The following is a 27,236-nucleotide window of genomic DNA, read 5'->3' as shown; positions in this document are numbered from 1 at the left end:
AAAAATTGAGGTATATCCGGCAATCCACGCAAAATCAAAATGGACCAAATAGAGAATTACAAAATTCACATTGGTAAGCAAAAACCTGTGAAAAATTGGAAAAAAACCTTCATCCGTTGAAACCCCCTGACCCAATCTCGATTCAGCCCGTTAAAGAGCCTGGAAATCGAGTTAATAATCAATGACAACATGTTCTTGCACTCAATCCTTTTGTTTCGTTCGCCCTCCCTCACCCTGTCTTATCAATAAAACTTTAATTGCGAATAATTTAAATTAACAGGAGGTAGTATCGGTGAGAGTGAGACACCACCTGTTTACTATAGTCGCGACAGACGACGCAGTTCAGTAGCAAGAACCGCGAGAAATCACGAAGAGGTGTTGAAATCACTTCAGAAAATAGCAGCTAGAGGTGAACTTGGAAGAACAATGAGTTTATCCAATGAAAAAAGACGCAGCAGCCGTGAGTAATTTTGTCAATCTGCAATGTCATGAATAAGAACCCCACAAGACAAACTAAATATCATCAAAATACCTATTGTATGTTATCGCTCCGCTCTCAATTTATGTTTAACATATTTAACCCCTAATATTTTTTCTCTCTTCAATTTAATCTCTAAATATATCGTTTCACACTGTCTCTCGATCGCTGCCACTTATCACCTTAGTATTAATTATATGTGCACACTGACCATGAAATACCGTGTCATAAAATCAATGAATCAGTACCTTTGTACAGCACAAGTTACATTCATTCGATAGATGCATTGCCAAATATCCATCTTCCTCCATCCTCAGATCTCCTCAACCTCTCCCTACCCCCTACCCCAGCCCTGATCAATTCCACCTTTCACCAGCATTCATATACATAGACGTGAGGAGGAACGTCAATCTATCGTCCTTCTCCGTCATGCTTCATGCCTCTATCAGGTGCATTAACCTATCGTACTGCCTGCCGCATTTATACTACTAGCTTTACATCCCTCCATCATATTGACTAACAATTTTACCTTTCTCTGTCTCTATTTATCTACCACGAATGCCATTGATGATAAGAATGGATGTATAGAATTCATTGTATTTGTGTTTACTTTAATATCAATTTCCATCTTTAAAAATTACGTCAAATCCTCGAATTAAAGTGGAATCGAGCGGATGAGAAAATTGTTGAGTGACTCAATTGAAAATATCTTCTATACTAACATTCCTGTTTTATTTCCTCTGTATCTTAGATTTTTTTTCTTTTCATGCTTTTTGATCCATTTACTATTATTTATTTATTTATTATTTTTATTTCATGTTCAATTGAACCCCCGTGTGTGCTTCACCCTTCAACCCGGAGGTGCTTTCACCGAGCGAACGGATGATTTACCCATCGGATCCTATCAATCAGTTAATTTCACAACGTCCACAGACGTTTTTATTTGACATTTAGTTTTCAAATAATTTGATAAAACCATTGAGTCACTGTTTCCGATGGAATTGTTCGTGCTCCAGGTTCAATGTTTAATCATTGTGTGTGACTCAGTGTAAACCCGCCCAATACCAACCAAAATTTTAACTTGAGGTATTATTCCATTAAAATCCACACGCTTTAATCGTGTCAGTGTTGAAATGACAATTCCTCCGTGGATCATCTGAGAGTATCACTTGCTGAATAACTTTACGTTTTTTTCTGTTACTGAAGGAGTATTGATAAGCGCAATGTTCATGGGCACAGAAAGATAAATGTCATTGAGAAAACACAAAAACCATCAACGAAACTCATCAACTCCACAATAAAGTAGTGAAAAAAATTGAAGATAAGTTATTGTTTCATTCAAGATTTAGTGTCTGAGGAAGCGATAATGTGAAATGAATACATAATGAATGTGAAATTAACATGGAGATGAAAACTCCAGAGTAAGTGCCCACCCCGGCCTCCCTCTCAAATCACCCCATTTTTTTTTTTCATTTCAGACATTTAATTCTGTTCATTATACTTCACTCGTTGTTTACCAAAGTGGATAATAATAAAATTATAGAATAAATCGCTTAATATGAAAACCGTCACATCGTCATCCTTCCGTCAACATAATGACATTTTTCTCTCTGTGTGAGTGTTTACTGTGCTACCGCAACCATGCCCATTTTGATGTTGAATATAAATTAAAATAAATGACGAAACAGTAGCAAAGTGATAGAACTTGATGAGCCAACTTGACTTCAGGATCATGTCTACTTGTTTGTTTATTAATTTATTTATCGCAGGGAAATCTTTGGAACTGAGGAACAGGAAAATATTTTTGTAACGATTTTGAAACTTGTCCGAATCTAAAGGAGACAGTGAAATTTGGATCATATTTTTTTTTGGTAAAGAGAATTTGAAGCTACAAAGAAGTGTATAACGCTCCAAATGGATTAAAATTCTTTAACTGAAAAATATAGATGAAACTTAGACATCCTGACATTCAAAGATGATCATCAAAAGCTCAAGTATGAATTTCATTGGCGTATTCTGTTTTACCACTTAATTACTGAAGTTCTGATGAGATTAAAATTTAGATGATCCTCATGTTTTATTTCTCTTTCCGGCTGCCTTGTCAACGATATTCGCAATAACGAAAAAATATCAACTAATGTGACGTTCGCTCGGTCGGAATGCCGATGGACAAAAAAAAACTTATCCATAAATGAAATTGGCCAACCTCAACCACTCAATCGACATGATCACCACTAACCACAAATAATAATAATAAAAAAAAATAACACCCCATCACCACAACCACCAACCACATCACCAACCTATGTTCAAAAATCGGGCAATCCGTGAATAACCGGGCCCGATCAACCAGAGTGCATAGTCCCAACAGTTACTGTGTGGCAGTGCGAGCCTGTGTCTCCGAGGACCGGTAATTCGGCCTCCCTATCACTACCGCACTCCACACCACCCCGATAATAAACGCAAGGCAATGTCGTCCAACGATTGAGGGCACTGGTAAGACCACTCTCTGTCTCACTCCTCTGTACTACTTTCTTTCTCTCTTACTATGTTGACACTTTTTTTTGGTTTAACGAAAATATAAAGTTGAAGTAAAGTCACCTCCATCCTGGTGTGACCTTATCCGTCATGATATCCGAGATATTCATTCCCGATGGGTCATGTCTGGCGTTTCAAGGTATTCAGATGTGGAGAGATGAAATGTCACACGCATGTCATTTTTATTCTTTGTAATATCAGATTTGTTAATAAATTCATTTTATCAAAGGCGCTAACTTAGACGCACAAAAGTGCTGAAAAAATTGCCGGCAATTTTCGCGTCTCCCCTTTTATTGAGAGTATTGACAAAACCTTCTCATAAAATTGCATTACATTTCCTTCCTTCACTACTGAATTCAATTGAAACCGCTTTATGTTGTGTATTCTTAGCGTGGGATGTTGAATCACACGATTTCAACTGAAAACTTGAGGACGTATTTTAGAAATCCTGTCTCTAAATTATACAAATTTACCGCCTATTCCCAGTAGTTGAAATAAATTATTCCATAGTAAATTAAACATAGGATCCTCGTGCACTAATACAATGAAATACCTTCAAGCCCACTGTTTCATTGCTCCCAACTTAATATTCTAGTAATGCCTAAACCAGAATAAAGATTTTTCCTTTAATATTTACCTTTTAATTCACTGTAGAATGTATCCAGTAATTCCCCAAATTTTTCAACTGTAATCACAGTGTTCTGAATTAGCCACTTCTAGAGGTTTGTGTATGGTAATGGAAGTAATAGATACTCGCATGAAAAGTAGTAGTGGACACTGAATTCTTGCTCCTTACTTGACACTATTATATGTTTTCAAGATTCTCACTGGCTATGTTTATATGGAATGAAAATTGGCCAAAATAATTAGTAGTTTTGTAGAATAAAATTTACCATAATTCTAAAGAACTAAATACCATAGGAAGTGTTCGATTTTCCCATTGGATTTACCGTGGAAATTCAATAAGAAATATTATAATATTTTTTAATTAACCAATATCCATTTCCGAAATTTTCTCCGGTATATCAACAATTAAAAATGACTGAATTCGTTTTTTCAAAGTTTAGGGATTGGTTAATAGTTATTTTTTATCCCTCATCGGTAAAATACCGTTTGATACGAAAAATGCAAATAGTGCTCCGTACAAGTTTATCTGGAGCACGATAGTACAGTGCATATAAATAATGGGGGGTCGGCGGATATGGGGAGGAGACTAACCTCGTAGCAAAGTGGAAAACAAAACTGTAAAGTACAAGAACCCATCAAAAAATCATAATTAAGTAGATGGAAAAGATGGCTTCATTCATCTCCTCGGTTTTTTATCTTAAACAAATGAGGTCAGGAAAAAGAAATGTTCCTAGAATGATTTCAATAATCGATATAGTTTTCTGTTATAATATTTTTTGTTATTATACAAGAAACAGACAGGACTGAAGAACAATCATCTTCAAATCATAATAATTTATAATAAAAATACATTGTTTTTTACATTTTTTTCAATGCCCTAATATATTGAGAGTTATGGAATCGTTGCAACTAAGTTGATGCCATATTGAACAAGAAGAAACTGTCGCTTATCGCTGAATGTAAAAGTATACTTGAGGTAGTGTGTTCGTTTGTATTCTTACCATTAGACTGTCATCTCTGAGTTCAATTCAGCGGCGGTTCGCCGAAAATGTTGCCAATTTTTCCTTTTATTATAGAAGGATGTCCTTGAGCCGTAAGTAAGACTCAGACGAACACTTGCAACAATTGTTTTTTTTTCTTTATAAAAAACTCGGAAAATTTCCCCGATCCTGACTCAGGCCGTTTACTTTCCAATTCTTCAAGAATGTGGAGGATCAATGTGTTGAGGGCCATCAATCGCAAAGATAATGTAGAATAATTTTGTTAGTTGAAGGAGGAGATTTTGCGAGTCTAACAGTTGGCTATTATACCCGAAAGAGTAAAATGAGAGGTAGTGATTTATTTGTATAATGTCGTGAATGAAATATCGTAGGGCGAGATGAGCGAAGGGACAGCATCAATCGGGGGGAGAGGAAGGACAGCATGGGACAAACGATGATGGGATTTCCTGAACGATTTTGTGACATAAATAGTGAGTCAGATGAGGATGAGAAGTGGAGGTAATTTTTCTAGTATTTGGCTCCATATTTTTATAAAAGTTTATGGAGAGAAATTTTATAGAAAAATTCTAGATGGCGGGAGATATTCAGTTAAAATTACAAAACAATTCATATATCCACATGGATAACATATATTTCCAAACGTAAATTTTTTCATGGGGCTATGTGAAATACTTTTGTACTTTTTACCATGCGTTTCTCCTCATCTGAAATTTTTGTAGATAACTTCTCATCCTGTGTATAACTAATAATAAAAACTGTAAATTCAACTTATTTTTAATTTCACAAAAATTGACAATGCTGGGATATTATCGAACTCTCCAGTCAATCCGTGAAAAATGAGAATGGGGTAGATTCGAAATTAGGTCCTGGACAAGTGGCACCGAGAGGAGTTAAACTCCCGGGAGGTGAGGGTGATAAAAATTAAATTAATTAAGAATTTTGAAATATATTTCTTCAACCATATTACTGAGATGATAAATTTTGTATAGGCGGGGGAAATGGTGAGGTACAACTTGCCCTATTTGTCAGTAAGGGTATACTTGAAGTCGAGGTAATAACTGCGCGAGGCATATGTCCAGGTGAACGGGAAGAACCAGGTAAATGATTTTGGTTTTTTTTCATGATGTTTTTCGCTCCATTTTTCACAAGACAAACTAATATTTAATGGGAAAGCAATTTGCAATGAATTAAAAGTCAATACTGTATATAAAATTTGTTCTCTTAGAATGAAATCCGCTTTCAGATACTTATGTAAAAACATATCTCCGAGACGGTGAGCGATGGCTACACAAAAGGAAAACTCGAGTGGTGCGTCGTTCACGAAATCCCCAATATAAGCAGACCCTCAAATACGGCAGTTGCGATGCGCTCGGAAGAAATTTACTAGTGATGCTTTGGGAAAAAAAGCAAGGCTTTGAGAGTAATCAGGGCCTGGGTGGTGCTGAAGTTAATCTTAATCTCGTCTCACTGACGGAATTGTCAGTTGGTTGGTATCCACTCTTTCCAATACATACCTTAGGTAATCACAATGCTGATTCACCCTGATGGTTGAGGGAAAAATGGGCCCTAGAGGCTGGTGAACTCGATATCAGACTGAGTCTCCTACTCAAGGAGGAGACTGAGTCCGTTGTCAAGATAATATCTTGATAAATTTACGCTGAAAAGTACGTGGCTCTATTGTCAACATCTATTTGCTCGTTTTACTGATTTTTCATTCATTTTTTATTACGTCAAAATACAAACGTTTTCTATTGAACGTTACCATTATCAGGGAGGAGACTCTAAGCAATCCATAATGACAATCAATCTTCGAGTTTCGTCTGTGTATGAATGGAATGGAAATGGAAAGATTTCAAACGGTGAAAGCCCCACACAATTGATCATCAGCATCAGCACTACTCATTTCCCTTCAAGTTCAAGTATAATTCCCGATATGACAAATATTAATTTTATATTGATAATCGCTCATTGATACGGCAGCCAAAAAACGTGAATTATTTACACGTTATCAATAATTAAGTAAACAATATCCTTTCAGATTCCTAAATATTTTTATTTATTGTATTTTGGCAATTTTATTTCCTATGTTTTGAAAAGCAAGTAAAATAGAAACAATTTCTGAGCCACGTTGCGAGTGCACCAGTAGAGGGGTTCATTTTTCCCAAATGAGAGTATTTTAAAAGAATAGTACGCGCACTGAGAAGTAAATGTCCAAAAAATAGTTCAGGAAAAAACAAAAATGAAAAAACCCAGGAGAGTCGATCGATATCTCAATAAAAATCGTAATTTGGTCGATCCGGGTAAGGGTTCGATCGAGTCTCTAATCAATTAAGAAAATATCTGCACGGCAATGAGGTGTATTTTCGATAATCTCGCCAATGCATCCACAAGCAACCTATGAATTCTGCAAAATGCCCCAATATTCATTCAACTGAAAAAAACTATCAATGAATCACCGAGTACGAAAGTAACAACTCATGAACGAAAGCGTTGTCGAAGTGGAAGTTGAGTTTAAAAATTATAGTAAATGTTGAAAAAAAAACGAAAAATCATTAAACTCAAATATACGGCCTAAATGTCCTTTAGCGATACGCAATAGTAGTTGAAGACCCACCACATTCTCACCACAAATATCTAACTTCAAAAATCCGTCAGTGTGTCTCAGAAGGACTCGCTGGTCGAGTCGCAATGGAAGAGAGAATTAAATTTGTTTCCCTCATCAAGACCCTTTTCGGAATGCCGAAAATAGGAAAGGATTTGGCGTTAATCCGTATAGTCGTACAAAATAATGAAAGAACGGATGATTTAAAAAAATATAATTAATGGGACGTATTTATCCAGTTAATGATAAGAAAATAGATTGAACTATTTTTCTGGCAGATGACAAATGCAAATATGCTCTATGGTCGAAAATAAATTAATATTATTCTAAAAGAATAGAGATATATATTCAGAGTTTAACAGCAAGAATTGAATGTTGAGAGATTTTAATGAGAATATTGAGTAAAGAATTTGATAAATTTTTGCCCTCATCTCATCCAATGAGAAGACAATGAGACGATACTGCTGATCAACTTGGGTTTGACGATTCGTGGACATAAAATAGCAAAAAATGCCACTCAAAATTAGCATTATATTGCAGTAATTTAATCTCTCTCGTCCTCTCCCTCTCTAATTCAAGGAGTTTTATGATTAGATAACCAAAATTACAGAATCAATCAATCAATATTTATATTCATGTCCAGTGAATGTAGGTGATGGGCTTTATAAATAATATTGGGGGTTATCAAATGAGAATGAGGATAATGGAGATAGCGATGTTTTAGAATTACTAGCTCTTACTAAATGATAGATTAAAGTATCACAAGACGAAATGATAACAAGACGATTCTTCTTGAAGAGAAAAAACAATGAAAACCCACACAACGGCCTAGATGATGAACGATGTGCGAAAAGATGGGGAAACTGTTTTCCACACTGACAATCCTGATATAATGAGTGCAATCACTAAAAAATGGTTCCATTCGAGTGATAATTCCTTCATTCCCAAATTTTTATACCTTATATTTAGATTTTAGCATCGAATATGGAATCTGGGGTCTTGGAAAATCAAGGAACATAAACATACGTATCACATGTGATGAGAAAAGAAAAATATTCATTGGAATATTATTCTAGTGACGAGAGGTGAAGCATAAATCTGGCGTATTCTGGTGATATTATTAACTTTATTAATTTTCTTCGAGGAGATCGACTAGGATATGGTTACACCCACCCTGCTGACTACCTCCTACCATAGAGAATGATAATATTAACGTCAAATTTTTATTCCATTTTTATCACGGTAGAATCATACATGATTTTTTTTCGATTTTCTCAAATTTCATTTAGAAATGATCAATAACTCATCTAATATCCAAGTGACTTATACTTCATCTAATTTATCTAAATATACTACATTATTCACGGAGATGATCGCGTAGTTTTCTGCTGAATGGCAAAAACTGTAGGACGTTTATGAATATAAATGGGGTGAGAAGGAAATTTTTTTCTAAAAATTCAGGCGTAACCCAACTGTGATTATAAACATCTTATATGAATGCCAGTAAAGAATGTATAAGAACCATTGTAGTAACAAATGGGGTTTGGTGTAACCAGTCCGTCTACCCTCATGTAAAGAATTTGCTCTCTCAGTTGATCATTATTCAATTTTATTCCGAGACAACTGAGCACAACCTGTTATATAGACAATTCATCACGTGTAAAATTGACCTTCACAATGAAAGCGAATGAAAAAAATATTCACTTTTTATCATTACAATAGAAATTTAAAGCCAGATACTATTCATAAGTATTCTCTATATTTATGAACGGAGAATATTTTGACATGAGTGCAGAAAAAGTGGCTGTTCACGAATGGAAGGTCTGCTGAATTATAAATATTTTTCCATGTGATCAATTGTCCTGGAATGTGCGTCTGACAAGTTGCCCATACAATAATTTTTAGTGAAGAATCTGTAAAATGGTAATACTCTCATAGACGAAAGAATTACAAAAAAATAAATCCCGAATCACCAAATGGTTGTGAGGGAAACTACATCAATTACAGCAATTACGGGGTCCTAAGTGGCATTGAATGACTAATTTGGAAATTATAACTCCGAAATTTCCCAGAAACTAAACGCTTACCTAGATAAATGTTTTCTACGAAAAATCAAAGAACTATTAAAATGGCCTAGTTGACTGCGCAAAGCGTGATCTATTCAACTGTATCTGCGATTAATTCGTTTTTTCAATCTGTATCAATTAATCAATATATATTGAATTTACCATGTATCTTTGACAATCGAATCTATTAGCCTAAATCTTATATTACCTATAAACTAGGTATAACTGATAGGTGCGAGTGCATTATACAACGGTATGTGTAGATTCACATTCATGAATATTCCGTAGAGGCATATATGTAGATTTATGTATAATATGTATATAATGGAATCAACTATGGGTGATTATTCAACCCGAAATAGGCTCAAGGCTTTAAAGATCATCAAAGCATGAGGAAGTCGGGATTATCGGTCGCCTAATAATGACATCAAAAATATTCACCCATAGTTAAATTTCAGATTAATTAAGAAAAATTACCAATTGAAAAAAGAATTAAAACTGAGAAATTCTATTGACATTAAAAATGCAATAGAAACTATAATTTCAGGAACAGAAGAAATAAAAATTGGCTCCATTAACAATAGTTATGGAAAAAAACTTTGGAAATTTCAATTAATTATGTTGTAATTTTAATAGAACTATCTTGTTCGCTTTCAAAGATTTTCCATATGTCATGTATCTATGAAAAAATCAATCTTATGACTGAAATACTTCAGTATAACATAGATCATTTATCTCTAGTTTTTCTCAGTTATCCGTGTTTAACAGTACATTGAGAATTACAAGTAAGAAAATAAAATCAAAGCAACGGCCTCTTCCCTCACATATCTATGTCGTACTCGTTCTAGGTGTTTGACAATCTTGATGAGATGAAAATGTGTAAGAAAAAAAATCCATACTCTACCCGAAAAACTCATTACTGGAGAGTAAATGCAATGTCGAGATGATTGGAGTGAAAAATGTGCTCAGAAGCATTTCAATAATAAACCGGGACCCATACATGAAACTGGCAATGAAATTAAACCGAAAGAATGTGGCATCAATTGATTAATTACACATTCAGTGTACCAGTATAAATTATAAATCTCTTCATAGATCATAATTATTGTTTTCAACATAATGAGATCAATTAATTCATAATAGAGAAATGAAGAAAGTTTGTCAAGAACTTGGGGGAAAAATAATGCCCTTAAAAACTTATAGATAGGCCATACAACTTAGTACAATCACCGCAGAAGGTGATTTTGAAAAACTGACAATTAATGTGAAGTCCTATATGTTGAGTGTTGTCTGTCGCACATGTCAGAATTAGATTTTAAAAATAAAAAGGAAATACTCTGATATGTAATTTCACCTAATCAACGAGAGGAAAAAATTTTCAATTATAAATATTTGGCTGCTATCACACGAAAGGAAAGGGTTATCGCAAAATAGGGAGCACGATCATTTATTCTACTCGATTGTCGAAGAATATTGGAGAAAGAGAACATGGATTTATTTTACGTATTGCGTGTGGTGTCATGGAAATTAATCGATGTCACAACATTTTTTACATCCCTGATATTGAAGTTAAAAAATGTTCGGAAAACTGATAAAAAAAATATCTAAATGAAAAATTTTCACTCGAATCATACGAGAATTCACAATTAAATAAGTGTGGTTATATACAGGATTTCCTACATGATACGTAATAATCTCAGTAATTTCAACTAAAATCGATATAACCAATCACCAGTTGTGAAAAATTCAACTTCTCACTATAAATCTCAATCGATGAAAACTTAACTTTTTAACCAACCTTCACACCACAATCTCCATATGAATTGAAGATTATGATTCAATTTCACGGTAATATAAATATTATTTCATATCAGAAAGTAAAAGGCTAATTGGAGAATATAATTTTTCTATGAATTTCCGGTGGGATGAACAACAATTTTCTATTGTGAAAATATGCTAAGAACTACTTATACATTCGTCAATGTTGCAGATCACTTTATATTTGCTAACTATTCGATTAAAGTTACAAAATCCCAACTAATGTAAGATTATATCAGACCTTCCGATTTCATTCGGCAAGGAATATCGTTTGATGAAGACCGAGAATTATGTGAATGGGGATGTCATATAACAATGAGTGCTAATATTGTCGCTACTCATTGTTTTTCATAAAGAAAAAATGCGAGCATGACTCGTTGAAATCCATCTCAATGAGGCATACTGTCGAGTGAAGTTGTATGTAAATACAGACTACATAATGTAGACAAGATTATATGTACGGACGATGTTCCATCATTGCGAAAGATCTGCCAGGTGAATTCACAAAAGGATTTGCGAATGACTGATATTTGTAGTTAACAATATTAAATTTTAAAAAAGTTGTCTAAAACCGTGAATATGAGACGGTAAAGGGTTTTCTTTAGTTTTTAAACTAAATATTTGATTTTGTCGATCTGTATTAAATGAAAAGAGATATGTAAAATTGACTAACGAAGAGGACTAATGAAATAAAAATTCAACCGAATGAACAGGACGTGTTTTTTTTTGTATGTGCGGATGATGAATATTTTTTTTTTTATTTTTAAGAATTCCCTATAAAAGAGAAAAACTTTTCATAATTTCGTCCGGTAGGAAAAAAAAGTACGTTAAGGATTATTAGCAAATTTACCTTAACTAACGTTCTAAGCATGCCTGATGCTAACGTTCATTGCTACGGCGGTGGAAGCCTCAATTTAATTATTATTGTCACTCTATCGCTAAATTTTGTGATCTCCATTTGATTCTTACCATCACTTTGCATCTTCAGCTAATACATCCATTGGCAGCAAAACGTTGAGCATAAGAAATTCACCACAGATGAGAGAGAGACAAAATGCTATTGGAGGATACTAAATAATAATAATAATAATCCAATGATAATTTTATAAAACTGTTTCCTAGATTTTTTTATCAGACTAATGACAACTGCCAACAATGTTGACCACAACACCAATATATCACTTCTCAACCACTGAGTAGGCACACAATCTCCACTGAATTGACCGTTTTTGTTTTTTTTTTTCAAATATCATAGGACAGTACTAAAGAGTTCATGAACAACTGAAGTGCATTCGTCAGTATTGCACAGTGTCGGTTTCGTTCCAGAAACACCAACAAAATAAACAAATAATGCGATGGAACTTTCTCCCTCCTCCAACTCTTCTATGCACAAGAAACTCGTCATATGAACTCGAAACACGCAGAAAACAACTTTTTTCAAGAATTTGTGTACAAGCTACCATTGTAAACGAGAACAGGACTTCAAAGCTTCACGACGACTGGATGGCGGGAAATTGGAGGGAGCGTTACGGCCACTTACAAACTACTGGCGCTAGCTGTCTATGCCCTTGCAAATGGATTAGATCAGAAGAAGCAAGGTTGAGCACCAATTTTCAAATGGATAATTACTTGATTAATGTCATTTCAGCCCTTTATATTGAAACACATACACATTTATAAAGTTAATCAATTATGTAGGACTTATTTGCTGAAAAAATCAATCTTTCATTCTCACCCAATGGTTCTCTCGTTTGAATTTTGGCGCCAATAATCCATGCGTTCCAAAAACCACGAATACTCAGAAAGTATTCGTAAACGCATGAAAATAGTGCCTAAAGTTCCATGCAACATGTTCTCCCGGTCATGTGAACTGGCCTTAGTTTACATCTCTCGTGAAGACACCAACGATCGTCACCGTATCACACCCAAGGTAAATCCAAATATATCACGAACATCAGGCGCAATTACGCATTCAAAGTGCACAAATAATTATCGCGAGGTATTGCCTAACAATTTGGAAAAAATATTCAGTCGTGACTGTGTCTATTATCACTGATCAACAGCAAAAACTTAAACATGTCGTTCTCTGCTGTTCGTTGTACAAAAATTAATTACGCTTATTTTGAGGATAATTTCACGTAGAATTCCACGTTTTAAATTCAAAAGGCATTCGTGTTCGTTTTTTAATGTATTCACACTTCGCCGGGGGATTAATTTGTAAAACGTTTGGTTATGCTCCAGAGGGGATTAAGTGCATCTTTGGGCGCCATTCGTTCCAGAGAACTTTGATCCAAAAAAATGGCTCACCCGGCTGCCCATATTAGGCAATAAATTATAGTCACCCGTTTCTATATGTCTCTGTGCACGAACTATTTTCGTAATTACGTGATTAAATGAGGTTGATTACCGTTTTCATTGAATATATTGTGTTGATAGTTGAAAAATTATTGGTTTTATAGGAATATGTCAGTAGATGGTTCTTAGAAACTAGAGCATTTCTATAAACAATATTTTTTATGACAGTCTAAATCTTTCAGATTTTTTTTTGAAGCAACTTTTAAGAATACATTTGAAAAATCAGATCAATTAACAGAAATTTTCTTAAAATCATTAATTTCTCGATTAAATTTTTATCGTTTTCAATTCATCAGAATATCATAATAAAATTTTTTCGAAAATAATTGGTCATGATGATAAAGGGGCCTATGATGTAACACGTGAAGGTTTCGCTTATTATTTCACAGTCAGAAATTAATTGTTGAATACCTTGGCAGACTGAAAGGCCCCAGAATTACTTATGAACATTTTTACCCATATGAATATAGTACAAATTTCTTCTTAACTGCATAAATTGTAGAAGTGAGTCTCCATCCGTTTTCGCCAATTTTGCAGCTGAACTTGAACTTGAGGAAACTTTTTTTTTAGCTACAAAATGCCAGAACTCACAGAACTTGACAAAGCGGCAAGCTCCGAGCCGTCAAAAGTGGAGATTGAGGCAGCAGGATCAGGCACAGATTCCGACTCTGATGACTCAATTCCTGAGCTCGAGGATCCCACATCCGCCGGTGGAGTTGGCTTCTCTGGTACAAATGTCGGACTACCAATTGATGTAATTTCCAAGGCAAAACAGAGCAGAAGTGAGAAGAAAGCCAGAAAACTCATGAGCAAACTAGGACTCAAGTTGGTCCAGGGTGTCAACAGGGTGACTATTCGTAAATCAAAAAACATTCTTTTCGTCATCAATAAGCCAGATGTTCTGAAAAATCCCGCATCCGATACTTACATCATCTTTGGAGAGGCTAAGGTGAATAATCCGATCATTTCCATGTGTATTGTTTTTTCTCGATGATACAGCGATTTTTAATTTTTTAATGTTTCCGATTCCTTAGATCGAAGATCTTAGTCAGCAGGCGCAAGTGGCAGCTGCTGAGAAGTTCAAGGAGCCACCAACATTGTCAACAGCCGAGGCTGGTGGTAGCACAACGGTAATTATTTTTGATGAATTAATGGGAGGCGATTCACCGAGTTAATTCATTTTTGTGGAATAATATTTTATCCCTTCAACAGATTGTTGCACCAATTCAAGAGGAGTCCGAGGAGGAAATTGACGAAACTGGTGTGGAAGAAAAGGATGTTGACCTTGTGATGACGCAGGCGAATGTTTCCCGAGGGAAAGCCATCAAGGCCCTTAAAAATAATCAGAACGATATCGTTAACGCCATTATGGTAATTAAATCGCTTCTCAAATATTGTCTATCGTGATTATAGGGATTTACTGATGAAACACGTGAAGGTTTCGCTTATAATTTCACAGTCAGATGACAGAACTGGTGATAATCTTGGCAGGCTGAAAATCCCTCATAATCAATTGATGAGAGAAATTAACCACAGCTTGAACTGAACTAATGTTTTCATTCATTCATTTGTTTCAGGAATTAACGATGTGATGAAACAGACTAGGAGTTAAGGCACAGCAGTTTTTTTTTTCAACTGCTGCGAGTCACAATATCAATAAATTATCATTTTGGAATCAGTCATCGTTTTGCTTTGTTCTTTCCATTTGTAATTTCATTTATGAAGGAATACTTCGACGGCTAACTTTAAAAATTGATATACGAATCTGTATGCAAGTGTTGGATGAAAATTTGTGAGGATTGATGAGTGCTATTGGTGTGTCAATCACATCATCAATGTCAAACACCTGCATGTATATACATGAATAAACAAGCTATCATGAAGGTTTTTATAAATATTTTTTTATACGCTTTAAATTTATCTGAAAACTTCATATTCTTTATCTTCTGCTTCATATTAATTTTCATTGTTTAAATTAAAATTTTGCCACTATGGAATTTTTATATATCGTTAGTGATAAATACGTTCACAATTGCGAGGAGTTGCAATGATCAAGAGCACTGAAGTAATCAAAAGGAACATGTCAATAATTATTCCATCTTCATTGGGCTCTAGAAAAATTGAATTTTTAAAGCCTCATGTTCTTTGTAGATTTTTAGATTTATCATGAAATTGATCCTTGTTTGTTTTCCTGTATTATTGATTAAATTACGTTTCTAAGCCATAATTTCAATAAAAACTGAAAAATAAAATTATTTTACATTACATTATTCATCTATTGACGTTTTGAATTCAGTAAAAAAAATTATATGATTATCGTAATTATGCTCAACATGACAATTCAACAAGATAAATTGAGCTCTCGCTGGACTATGTATTCACGTCTAGAATTGAAAGTTCCCGCCAATTTCCCGACATTAAGAAATGCAAACGCAAGTAGGACTGATTACTAAATATTTACAATTCCCAAATAATCTCCGTTGGATAGTCATTGAATACAAAGAGCATTGGTGAGTAAATACTGAATGAAGGAAAAGTGAGTTTTCTAGTTTCTCCGAAAGCATTCCTTCTTTGAAAATCTATTGATAAATTAATTGATGGGAAAAAACAACTGGCGTTTGTTTGGAATAATCTTCTCTGCGAAAAGATTGTCACACTCATTTGATATCGTAACGTTTAAATTAAGTATGATGGTGTCCCTAGACAACAACTTGATGCACCAGGAAAATGTAAGTATCAACAAAGCTATGATTAATTTGTTTTTGTTAACGCGTTAGTGATACATTTTGAGGTTAGCATAGTGAGCTATTATTGTTTTCTATATCGCCAGTCCATATTTGGCGGAGTTACCAATGTTTTTATCAATGACAAGGAATTAATAAACATTTTAATTCAGATCACCATATTTGTTTAAATTTTCTCATCCCTCAATAAATTAATTTTCATGGCGAGATGAATTTTTTTTTTCAGGGAAGACCCATGATTCAGGATGAGGATTCATCCGAAGAACTCCCGAGGATCTCAGCCTTGGCGTCACCTAAGGAGTGGACCTACACTATGAGGAGGAGTATGCAGGTGATTCGTTATTAGTTTTAATTAAATGACATTTGCATTGGAAGCCATGTCGTGTTGGTGGTTCGGAAGACAAAATATTTTACATTACTATTTTGTTACAGTGTTTTCTCTCAGGACTATATTAAATATTTCTAAGGACTCACAATTTCTAATACCTAAAAGTTTCCTTTAAAAAATGACAACATAATCTTCTAATGAATTCGCAAGATTTTTCTGTTAATTTTTTTTCACTAATTTCAATCCTATCTATAAATGAATGAATAATCCCGACAGGAGGTAATCCCTGGGCTATACCTTGGTCCCTACAGTTCAGCAAGTCGTTCAAAGCTCCTCGAACTGCGAGAGTTAGGAATCACCCACATAATATGTGTCAGACAGGACATTGAGGCACATTTTATAAAGCCGAATTTTCCTGACCAATTCAAGTAAATGTTAAACTAATATTTGTCTATTAACTAAATGAACACGAGTTTTCTATCATGGCATGTATTACTCCGATCAGATATTTAGTATTGAATATTGCGGACGTGGCAACGGAAAACATAATCCAGCACTTTCCCACCGTCAAGAAATTCATAGACGAGGGATTAAATTCCCAAGGACACGTTTTAGTTCACGGTAACGCTGGAATCTCCAGATCAGCAGCTCTAGTTCTTGCATACGTAATGCAGATGTATGGACTTTCACACACGTGAGTAATGAGGATTAGGAAAAATGTTGTCAAAAAGACCGCGCAGAATTGCTCAGTGAGTCAGAATCGGATAACTTTCGGGCGGGTTTTTTGTGCAAAATTTCCTACCTAAATTAATAATAAGTGAAGCAAATATTAATTTTCGTTGTTTTTCTGTTCAATATGAAAAATGTAATAAATAATTATATAATATATTTGTCACATCGCTAGGGTAGCAAGAAAAAGCCTCCAAAAAACATAATATTGAATTTTTAAAAAGTAATTCAAAAAATAATCTCAATGAAATACACAATTATTATTCTACTACTCAGAGAATTAAATTTCATTAAAATATTGCCACCAAACACAAGGATATTAATTCCAGGCGGGCATACGCACTAGTTCAACAAAGAAGGTTTTGCATAAATCCAAACGAGGGTTTCATGACACAGCTGAAGGAGTACGAACCGATCTATCAGGCCCAAAGGACCACAAGTAACAACCAGACTATAAGTAGACAATGCACAAAGAGATCTATTCATCAAATGGACAATGAACGGTTAGGTGACAGGCCGGATGCTATGGATAGTTGATGATGGAGATTTTCAGGTATTCCAAAGTTACCAAAAACACCACCTTGAAACTACATAAATCCTTCGAGTCGTGGAACAAATCTAAAACCATTATCAGTTCCGTCGCAGGAGAAATTCGTAGTGACGTGGTGAAATAATTCGAGTGTATGAGGATATCTTTTGGATTTAGGAAAAAATTTTAAAAATACTTTTCATTTCACCGATAAATTTTGCCATTGATATCCCTCATTATGGAAATAATTTCATACTCAAGATTGTCTCACGAGGCAATTGATTTTTATTTTATTCATTTTTGATTATTAACTTTTCTTGGAATTCAAAGATTTTTTTTTTCAAGTGAGAATGAATTTAATGCAAAGATGTAACGAACTTTGTAAACAATACTATTGGATTTCAAATGAAGTACAATGTCGTATAAAAATCCCCTATCGATATTTAAATCCTGAGGAATAAAAAAAGGAGCTTCAGCAAAACGCAATTATTATATGTAACGACTTTACCACTCAGTAATAAAATTTCGCCACTCCAATACTGCAATGCAAGTATTATCAACGTGAGGAAATATTTCGTATGGGTAAAGAACCAACGAAAAGGTAGAAATCTAACTAAATATGAAGAATATTATTCGTTGTTTTTCTATTGAATAAACATATTTCTGTGCTTTCTATTTTCTGCTTTCGTTCTCATACAGATCTCATAGTATCTGAATTTCGAATGAATTAATTGATTTCATGCTTAAGAAGTATTACTCACGAGCAAAAACAGTTAATCGTGAGTCCCTTGTAAACTGAAATTTACTGATTTCTTCATTCTGCATAAATGCTCATTAATTATAATGTCGTATTAGTGTATTTATCCCAAAAAAATTGAATGAAAGAGACTATAAAAATGACAGTAATAACAAGGATGAAATAGATCATTGATAATTGCCACAGTGTTGTTCAAATTACTTATCGATATATAAAAAAATATCAGCGAGACACTCGCCCATAAAAGTGATGCACTTAACTTATGTCTAAACGAACATTGAATTCATGTTCTCATTTTTTACTACTGTTTGTTAATTTATAAAGTGCTAAGGAAGTTCGGAGAATAAAGTGAGCTGAGTATTTTCAAAGTCAACCTGAAATTTCTATTTATCTTTGTGTGATTAGCAACAATTAGTACAAGCAAAAAGTAGTGGGATACGTTCAGTCTATTGCTGTCGACGCATTGAAAAATTCAGTTCTTGATTATTTACTGAATTTTTGCTGGAATCAAGATGCATATAATATCCTGCATCTTTTCATTTTGCAATTCCCATTTGACTTGAACCCTCACCTGCAAAAAAATATTTTTTAAATAACGAGGGAACTACTGCCTCATCTCATTTACTGAAATATATTTTTTTTGTTTAGTTGAATTATATATTTGCTTATTAACTCTATTTAAAAGTTACCTTAGGATATTGAGCTAAAACGGGAAAAGTTTTTCTGTATGAGTATGATCCACCCTTCTTCAAAGGACATGTTATCCCAGTGTCCGGATTAGCACAAGCATCAGGATGGGATATTGGATATGGCATGGGAACACTAGCTACAATTCCATGGACAACTGCTGTAACAGCATCGGCGGACTCGTCTGTAACATTGTGATTGACCTTATTTCCTAATTGGTGAGTACCTGACCTCAATGTTTACAGATCTTAAGAGCTACGCGACTCGTGAATCGTGTAAAACAAAATTATAAGTTCTCCCATGTGATATTTTTTTAATCAATCATTGAAAAAATCAAGTTATAAAAAATGCATAGAAATTATTGAAAAAAAAAATTGTACATGAGAAGCAAAATATATTGCTTTTTGCTGTAGGATATCAATGTATTATGGGTTTCTAGTGAAACCTAAATGCGCAGTATTTTCAATAGGCGTTTAAACAATTAATTTTATAATTTTTGGGCACGCAAAACGTGTGCAAAAAGTTATGTTTTTGCACAGTATGATGAAAAATTCTATCTCTAATGGAGAAATTAATGACAATTCACTCAAGGTATAATCTATCTTTACCGGTGTTGAATGATATTTCAATGGTTGCATTAGATCCTCTGGTGAGAATACACTCGCTATCACTGGCTCCACAGTTACTGATAGTAACAGACGTGTACTTTCCCACTGCGGACCCTGAAACATCAATTACAAGGGGCTCAGTCGAATGTCCAATTATGTTTGTCCCCTAAACAATACCCAATTGAGCTGAACTCTTTTCTTATGTTGTCGGCTATCAAACAAAGGAAAACAAGATAATTATTGTTCATCCGTTACTCAACCGTAATTGTTCTAGGAATATGTCATGTCGATTTAGATGTCTTTTTATGAGGTGAATCATCGCGTGGGAGACCAACGGAAAAGTCTTCAATGGATAAAGAGATATTATAAGTTGTGTGGAGAATCACTTTTTTTCTACAATAAAGAATCCCACGGAAATTTCTATTCAAGTATTTTATTGAATACATTAAATCGCAAATGAAATGAATTGATTTCCTCTGACGTTCGTGTTCCGCGGTCATTCATATTAGGATATTAAGAGAAAGCTCCTCAATTCCGTCAAAAGATTCATGAAATATAATTTAAATTTGAACACGCGCGCGTGATGCATATACCGAAAAAGATAATTCGTAGAATCATTGAATGTTTTCTGGCTTTAGCTGCCTACGCAACGCAAATAAGGCGTAGGGAATGGACCAGTTGTTCTGATAAACGTGCATAAAAACCGAATACAAAAAAAAATTGAACACTTATGATCATGTCTTCATGAGGAAAAAATTTGCTCTACAGATGACATTATTTTTCTGCTATATTCATTGTAATTAATCTCTTGTCGCTCCCCTCGTATGATAGTTAATTGCAGCTGATAACAATTGTGTAAAATTGAAAAGTAGAAAGACATTCGAGCGCGAATAATGCATTCTTAAAAAACAATTGCATTTATTTAGCCTATGGAATAAAATTGGAATTTCAAGCAGAACATTTGGAAGTTATTTGAATAATAATATAAAAAGAACAATATGAAATATTTCATGATTTACCGCAATCCCTGAACTTAGCAGCACTGACTAGCGTCGACAAGCACACAACGAAAGCACAAATAATTCGAGACATCTTGCCTCCTTGGTGTCTGATGCTGGTTTGAATTGCCTGGCTGGTTAGCTTGTCAAGTTACCAGTAGTCGAAATACGAGTCGACATATAAACCGTCAGTACCTAATAATGTATTATCTCTATACGTGCAAACGTTGCTGTGAGAGTGTTAGAGAATGACAGACGTGTCGTGATCAATGCTATTGTTTCTCATTAATATTAACGGGCTAAGAGGAATTGAGAAAAATGATTTTGTTTCGTGGTTCAAGAGAGATATTTGAGAAATATCACTCTCAGTTATTCAGCCGGAAAAATTTATGATTTGAAAAATGTATTTTAAAATCTGTCCAATTGGTCTAATTTATATTAGAAACGCACATAAAACTTAAATTCAATCATTACAAGTACAACTGCAGAATAACAATCATGATACGTCAAAAGGTGAAAGTCCAAAACTGTTAAGAAACAGAGAACCCCATGTAGACAGCAGCCAGGTGATTTCTTTTTGCCAAATACACTAAGTCTAGCGTTTGTACTGAGCTTAAAATGTCTCTCCTTTTTTTAAAAATAAATAATTAAAAAATCCTATACAAGTAGTGCCCTCTGTGTACTACAAGCGAAACTCAGCCAACATCAGGGGCACTATTAAAATAATATTTTCTACGCATGACTGTAGCGGTCTACTACGGCACTGTACAAACGAGGAATGGCAGTGTCTCTTTATTAGTGATTGTTGATATTTTGTTTTCTTAAAACTCCAGGTAGGTATTGATTTGCAAAACAAAACGACTAGAGAAGTTGATCGTATTTTATTTTGTGATTGCGTAGACTTACATGTAATGAATCATGTGATGTCCACTTGAACCGGCAAATCTCGAGATTCTAACCTAAATCTGCTCCATTTTCATCATACATCGCAATAACTGCATTAACTTTTGATTATTAATAAAATGATGAATCACGGGTTTTTGAGTGAATCAATTCGTAGGGTAAAATTGCGCTTTAAGAATCATGTTGTTGGATCTGTTCAAGGTGATGTGGAATACAAGGGGACTGGGTATAATAAAGGTCATTTGATTATACCTGATTGACTTGCAGAAAATCATTTTTTAAATCTAAATCAAAACCCATTAGCTTAGATTGACAGATAGTTATTGGTCCCTAACGAAAAAGAAATTATAAAAAATATTTTGTATAAATTATTTGTAATATTATACCCCTGTTTTGTTCACTTTTCAGCCATTGGATAGTTTTCTGAAAGGAAAAATTTATTCATCAACTTAATCTTTACAGATCTTCAAGTCATGGGCGATGAAAGTATGCCGAAAGTAGACCTGGTGAAAGACGCATCGAAACTGTCAACCTCAGATCTTCATTGGATGAAACTAATAGAGAAACAAAACCTGGAAAGAGTTCAAAAGCTAAAACTCGAGAGAAAAAGAAGTGCAATCATTGGCCTAGCCCTCACCGCAGCTGTTTTTTCCATTTACAGCTACACAATTCACGCTGTTAAGCAGGAGAATTACTTTGATGATTTTGAATTGCCGGAAACTATTTCAGACGAGGATTAGGTGGCATTGATTTGACTTAGAAAGGCGATTATTGATTCTGTAATTAAAACTACTTCATTTGCTTTATTTTTCCCATTTATTGTATTTTAAAGAATTCTGTAAGGGTTAGCAACTTGAGTGAATAATGGCAGTGAGTTTGAGGTTACCTCCACTGCCGTCAGTGAGAGACATTACAAAATTGTACAGACTCAAAGCCAAGAAACAATTGGCGCAAAATTTTTTGATGGACGAGAGACTAACGAATAAGATAGTACGACAGGCAGGTAATCTTCAGGGTTGGCAGGTAGTGGAGGTAGGTCCTGGGCCTGGTGGAATAACCAGATCTATCATGAAAAAAACACCGGAAAAAATTCTATTAGTTGAGAAGGATAAGAGATTCCAACCAACGTTGGAGATGTTAACTGAGGCATTTTCCACTATAAATGGTAAAATGGATGTTTTCTACGATGACATTATGAGATTCAACTTCAATGAGGTCTTCTCCGAGGAGTGCAAACGCGAGTGGAATGACAAAAACCCAAAGATACACATAATTGGAAATCTCCCTTTCAATGTTTCTACTCCACTCATTATTCAATGGCTACGCGACATTGCAGAGAGGCGGGGGGCTTGGGCAATGGGAAGGGTCAGGATGTTGCTGACTTTCCAAAAGGAAGTTGCGGAGAGGCTGGTTGCTCCACCAGGTGGAGAACAGAGGTGTCGTTTGTCGGTGATGGCTCAGGCCTGGACTAAACCGACACTGAGGTTCGTTATACCTGGCAGGGCTTTTATCCCGGAGCCAGATGTCGATGTGGGGGTCGTGACGTTCGATCCATTGGAGGAGCCCAAAACTGACCATGAATTCAAGTTCTTTGAGAAGGTGACCAGGCACTTGTTCTCCTTCAGACAAAAGTATTCCTTGGCGTGTGTTAAGTGAGTTTCTTTCTAGAGTGATCAAATATATTGATCATTACCCTAATTCTATAACATTTTTGATTTTGAAAAAATTTTAGACTCAAAGACTGAAAAACCATTCATCCGAGTGAAACTTCTGTGAAATACAAAAACGAATCTTCTCCTCATTTTTCAGAACATTATTTCCGTACGAATATCAAAACGACCTAGGTCTGATGATGTTTAAGCTCTCCGACCTGGACCCCACAACGAGGCCGATTGAACTAACAGTTGAAGATATGCACAGACTAGCTTCAGCCTACAAATATCTCCTGGAGAAGCACCCAGAAATACAAGGCTATCACTACCGAGATTCCCGGAGGGTTCTTCCCAAATCCCATACTAAAGAGGTCAGCGTTGAGGACTTAGACGACATCTCTTCCTCAGATGGAGTTGACTCTCTTCCGCAATCTTACGAAATTTTCATGAATAAATAAACAGTCCAACTGCGTTATGATTGTCTCACATTTTATTTCAATATTGCAGAGTTGCAAAACCTGCAGAATACGATCGACCAGGAATAATGATAATTCAGTGCAAATATGAATATATACAGTGGTGGCTTAACATTTAAAAACAACAAATTATCGTACAATGGGATGAGAGACAATGATCTCCCGATAAATTTCAATAAAACTTATAGATATGAAATTTTATGGAATCATTGCAATGAGCCACTAAATACGGCGTACATTTTCTTGTAAATTGAAAAATTTATTATTAGAAATAAACAATAGAAATGTACAAATTTATTGGGAAGCAGAAAAATCTCTAGGTGGATAATATTGTGGCACAAAGAGAGGGGGCAATTTATGACATTTCAAAAGTTTATTTTATGTTTTTACCGTCAATGCTTACTTTGCAGACTTAAGTGGAGAGCGAATCTTCAAAGATACGGATCGGAGAATTAAAAAATGAAAAAAGAGTCGTAATGATATCAACGAATTAATAATTAATTCTTGCACTCCATTTTCGCTTTTACAGATTTGTAGATTTCACTCCATCAGTCAGGGAATTGAAAAGCTCAGTCTCCTTGATGAAAAAAAATTTATTTCGATTTTTAACGAACCCCACCTCTGACATTTGTCCTTTGAAGACAAAGGTCGAGTTTGCAAGTTGATTAATCAATTTGATTGAAGCTACATTGAAAATAAAATCCAATAAGACCGGTCGATATCACAGCTACACAATTTTTTTTTAAAGTATTTCCAAGTATTCTGTATGATTATTCAAATTTTAAATAAGCTCTAGTCCTAGAGTAATATATTAAGTACGTATTATTCATCATGAAATGCGTCGATAACTGTTACTTAGCAAGTGGACAATAGGAGGACTATTTGATTAGACCACTGCATGATCTTTCGGTATTCGTTTACAGTTACGTAGGAAATTTAACTTTCTGCAACGCACTATAATGAAAGCTATATTTCTTTAAAGTTTCGAGTTCATAGTTCCGTGATTTTTTTTTGTAAATCTCGTTGACTCTTTGATTTGTCTGAGGCTGCTATGGTGGAGAAAAGTTTATTTGGTTAGCAAACCCCGGAGAAAGGATCTGTCTCAACTTCTGGCGACACCGCATATCATTATATTGGGGAGAGCCCCACGCCGTCTTCGCCAAGCCCCCAGAGACTGTGCGTGGGCTTGAAGGGTCTTGCACCATCTTTTTGTTCGATCGCCATCTTCTGCCTGAAATATTTTTGAATTTTCAATACTTTTATTCTTTTTAATAGTTATATAATTACAATGATTTAAATTTTACATCTGCATTTGTAAATCATTTATAAACAATAGATTTTCCACCACAAAAATAATTGACTAAAATTTCACTTACTTTAAAGATGAATGTCTCCTTCGAAGACAATTCTTGGATTTCAAAGAAATCTTCGAGATCCGTTTCACAGCATACGATACATTTATCAAGGTACAGTGGCTCCTGTACAATCAAAAATTGATTACAATTAAACAAGAAATGCAAAAAAAAAATTTGTTCAACTGTCGAGAATATTAGAAACGTACTCGGAGAAGAGAGTACCGTCCAATTTTTTCTTTAACCAATAGTAATGTCGCCTCCTTGATCCCAATTTGTCTCGGGAATAGGGAGTCGTCGTTGGTAGCTAGGAAATCAGTATTCGACTGAAAGAAAATAAAAATATCTCAATCCGTCAGATCTCACTGTAAAAAGTACCGGCGAATAACTTTCAATTAAAAACTATAAATATATTTTTTACTTAAAAATCAATCAGTATCAAGTTACAATGAAATATATAACAAGAAAATATTATTAAATGTTAAAAGCTGGAGAAAGTTTCACCTTCCCGTTGGTGACAAGCATGGCAGTGACAGGTGCAAGTTTAACAGTCCTTCCTCTCTTCCAATTATTGTCTGTCGGCTGAGCAACGAGAAGCCGTCCCTCCAGGACGAATCTTGCCTCTTCGTGTGCCCATTCTAGTACTTCTACAGCCATCTAAACCAGCAAATTATTATTAATGATCTCCAATGAACAGATAAAACGGCGAAAAAATTTATTGTTCTCACTTTTCTCAATTTTATGTTCACCATATCTTGCTCTCCGTTCGATCTCCTACCATTTTGAATTATTGAAATTCGCCGCCAAAGCTTTGTTGAAGTAACATCTTTGGCTTCCTAAATAAATATTTAATATTCAATGATTTAAAATCAATTGATAATAATGGTGATGAAATATTTTGATGTAGATGAAATCCAGTGGGACTTTGCGCACTTACGGCATTCATATGCTCTAAATGTAATTCAATATTGGCCTGAGCCTGTTGTAGCCTCTTCCTCGCCTCCTGCACATCCCCTCTTCCAATGGGTGTGGCCTTAAGGAGACGAGCGAGCAGTAGTGGATACTTGGTGACCCTCTGCACTGGCACCATGAGAAATGAATTTAAATTCATTCTCCGCAAGACAGTGTTCTCCATCTGAGAGACTTTGAGAAATATTCTGAGCAGTTCCTTCTCCTTCTCGAGATTCTGGAGAAGGAGGCTAGCACCACCCTGTCTTGTGCAGTAACTCTCGAAAGCGTGGAGCATGCGTTCCGACTCGAGGAAAAATTTTCCTACATCTACACCAATAAGATCTTCATCTCCCGCCATTTGGCTCATCTCCACCGCTTCCCTTAGTTTTTCAGCCAGGACAAGATTGTGCTCCAGCAACTCCTCGACATTTAGAAATATCGCTGATAATTGTTCGGGTGTCAATAGTCCGGCGCGTAGCATGGGCCGATGAAATTCCTCGAGAATAATTCTCAAGTCCCGCCCATATTTCTGTTCAGTCTCAACAATTTCCGTTATTATTTCCTTTCTTTCCGCGCGCTTTTTCGAGCACTTTCGACAGACAAATGGCGCATAAACAACTCCACTGTAATAATTTAATGTAAGTGATATTAAAACATTTAATTTCCATCATTTAGCTTCGTAAATTAATGTCGTTATCAATTAACGAGAGTTGATCTTTTATGGGGCGGGGAGGGATTTACCGACTTTCTCAACCTGTTCAAGTATCACCCCACCATGTATTAAAGCCGATAATAAATGCTAAACTGATGTATGTGACCCGATTACTATTTTGCTTTTAATGATTTCATATTTAAAAGGAGCACCACTTGTTCCTGCATTTTAAAAGACTTTGACATGTGATTGCAATATCTCTGGCAAAAGTATCACGTTTACGTTTCATTTTGTTAATACTTTCACCCGTCTGCTCATTCTATTTTAGGTGACATCTCCCACTACAATATTTTCGTGGGGTTTTTCCCTGCTAGCGAAAGCTTCA

At 35.0% G+C, this 27,236-nt stretch overlaps 7 protein-coding genes across 19 annotated transcripts in view; 5 read left to right on the top strand and 2 right to left on the bottom strand.

The window, feature by feature from the left end:
* The window catches only part of Fife (fife), a 54,310-nt gene extending 42,221 nt beyond the window's left edge, over positions 1-12,089 (top strand). For 2 of the 7 annotated variants that reach the window (XM_064120895.1, XM_064120893.1), the window contains exons 19-23: positions 281-460; positions 5,016-5,142; positions 5,467-5,549; positions 5,634-5,741; positions 5,888-11,853. In XM_064120895.1, coding sequence (XP_063976965.1) covers positions 281-460; positions 5,016-5,142; positions 5,467-5,549; positions 5,634-5,741; positions 5,888-6,189 — 800 coding nt within the window. In that variant the 3' untranslated portion in view covers positions 6,190-11,853. Of the gene's footprint in view, positions 1-280; positions 461-2,831; positions 3,716-5,015; positions 5,143-5,466; positions 5,550-5,633; positions 5,742-5,887 lie in introns of those variants that run through there. The other 5 variants (XM_064120898.1, XM_064120896.1, XM_064120894.1 and 2 more) reach the window with 5 other exon arrangements.
* An 867-nt stretch (positions 12,090-12,956) lies between these two features.
* Nacalpha (Nascent polypeptide associated complex protein alpha subunit) lies at positions 12,957-15,368 on the top strand. The gene is made up of 5 exons (XM_064120423.1): positions 12,957-13,060; positions 14,056-14,434; positions 14,520-14,615; positions 14,698-14,856; positions 15,063-15,368. Exons 2-5 carry the CDS (start codon positions 14,063-14,065, stop codon positions 15,075-15,077), a joined length of 642 nt encoding a protein of 213 aa, XP_063976493.1. The 5' UTR covers positions 12,957-13,060; positions 14,056-14,062; the 3' UTR covers positions 15,078-15,368.
* Positions 15,369-15,887: 519 nt separating this feature from the next.
* Positions 15,888-18,945, top strand: LOC135162985 (serine/threonine/tyrosine-interacting protein-like). 4 transcript variants are annotated; one of them, XM_064122024.1, is made up of 6 exons: positions 15,888-15,995; positions 16,172-16,214; positions 16,456-16,560; positions 16,834-16,985; positions 17,063-17,251; positions 17,616-18,945. In XM_064122024.1, the coding sequence occupies exons 1-6, from the start codon at positions 15,910-15,912 to the stop codon at positions 17,821-17,823; spliced, it is 783 nt and encodes a 260-aa protein (XP_063978094.1). In that variant the 5' UTR covers positions 15,888-15,909; the 3' UTR covers positions 17,824-18,945. The 4 variants fall into 4 exon arrangements, with proteins under 4 accessions (XP_063978094.1, XP_063978095.1, XP_063978093.1 ...); XM_064122025.1 differs by lacking the exon at positions 16,172-16,214 and having other exon boundaries at positions 15,889-15,995; XM_064122023.1 differs by having other exon boundaries at positions 15,909-16,214.
* LOC135162986 (NPC intracellular cholesterol transporter 2 homolog a-like) lies at positions 18,933-21,403 on the bottom strand. Its single transcript, XM_064122028.1, has 4 exons — positions 20,887-21,403; positions 19,868-19,981; positions 19,262-19,443; positions 18,933-19,143 (listed from the first exon to the last, which is right to left on the bottom strand). The coding sequence occupies exons 1-4, from the start codon at positions 20,957-20,959 to the stop codon at positions 19,060-19,062; spliced, it is 453 nt and encodes a 150-aa protein (XP_063978098.1). The 5' UTR covers positions 20,960-21,403; the 3' UTR covers positions 18,933-19,059.
* A 374-nt stretch (positions 21,404-21,777) lies between these two features.
* Positions 21,778-22,574, top strand: Ccdc56 (Coiled-coil domain containing 56). Of its 2 annotated transcripts, none has more exons than XM_064122029.1 (2): positions 21,778-22,005; positions 22,231-22,574. In XM_064122029.1, exons 1-2 carry the CDS (start codon positions 21,888-21,890, stop codon positions 22,506-22,508), a joined length of 396 nt encoding a protein of 131 aa, XP_063978099.1. In that variant the 5' UTR covers positions 21,778-21,887; the 3' UTR covers positions 22,509-22,574. The 2 variants fall into 2 exon arrangements, with proteins under 2 accessions (XP_063978099.1, XP_063978100.1); XM_064122030.1 differs by having other exon boundaries at positions 21,783-21,969.
* Positions 22,485-23,895, top strand: Mttfb1 (Mitochondrial Transcription Factor B1). Its single transcript, XM_064122021.1, has 2 exons — positions 22,485-23,420; positions 23,578-23,895. Exons 1-2 carry the CDS (start codon positions 22,633-22,635, stop codon positions 23,876-23,878), a joined length of 1,089 nt encoding a protein of 362 aa, XP_063978091.1. The 5' UTR covers positions 22,485-22,632; the 3' UTR covers positions 23,879-23,895.
* LOC135162983 (uncharacterized) overlaps positions 23,861-27,236 on the bottom strand; it is a 31,915-nt gene continuing 28,539 nt past the window's right edge. For all 3 annotated transcript variants that reach the window (XM_064122018.1, XM_064122020.1, XM_064122019.1), the window contains 6 exons: positions 26,186-26,822; positions 25,977-26,084; positions 25,753-25,905; positions 25,458-25,574; positions 25,273-25,374; positions 23,861-25,127 (listed from right to left, as the gene is read on the bottom strand). In XM_064122018.1, the coding sequence (XP_063978088.1) occupies positions 24,999-25,127; positions 25,273-25,374; positions 25,458-25,574; positions 25,753-25,905; positions 25,977-26,084; positions 26,186-26,822 (1,246 nt within the window). In that variant the 3' untranslated portion in view covers positions 23,861-24,998. The remainder of the gene's footprint in view (positions 25,128-25,272; positions 25,375-25,457; positions 25,575-25,752; positions 25,906-25,976; positions 26,085-26,185; positions 26,823-27,236) is intronic.

Source organism: Diachasmimorpha longicaudata, chromosome 5, assembly GCF_034640455.1.
Source record: "Diachasmimorpha longicaudata isolate KC_UGA_2023 chromosome 5, iyDiaLong2, whole genome shotgun sequence".
In the NCBI taxonomy this organism is placed as follows: Eukaryota; Metazoa; Arthropoda; class Insecta; order Hymenoptera; family Braconidae; genus Diachasmimorpha; species Diachasmimorpha longicaudata.
The sequence above is the reverse complement of the archived record's forward strand: the minus strand, read 5'-3'. Positions and strand labels throughout refer to the sequence as shown.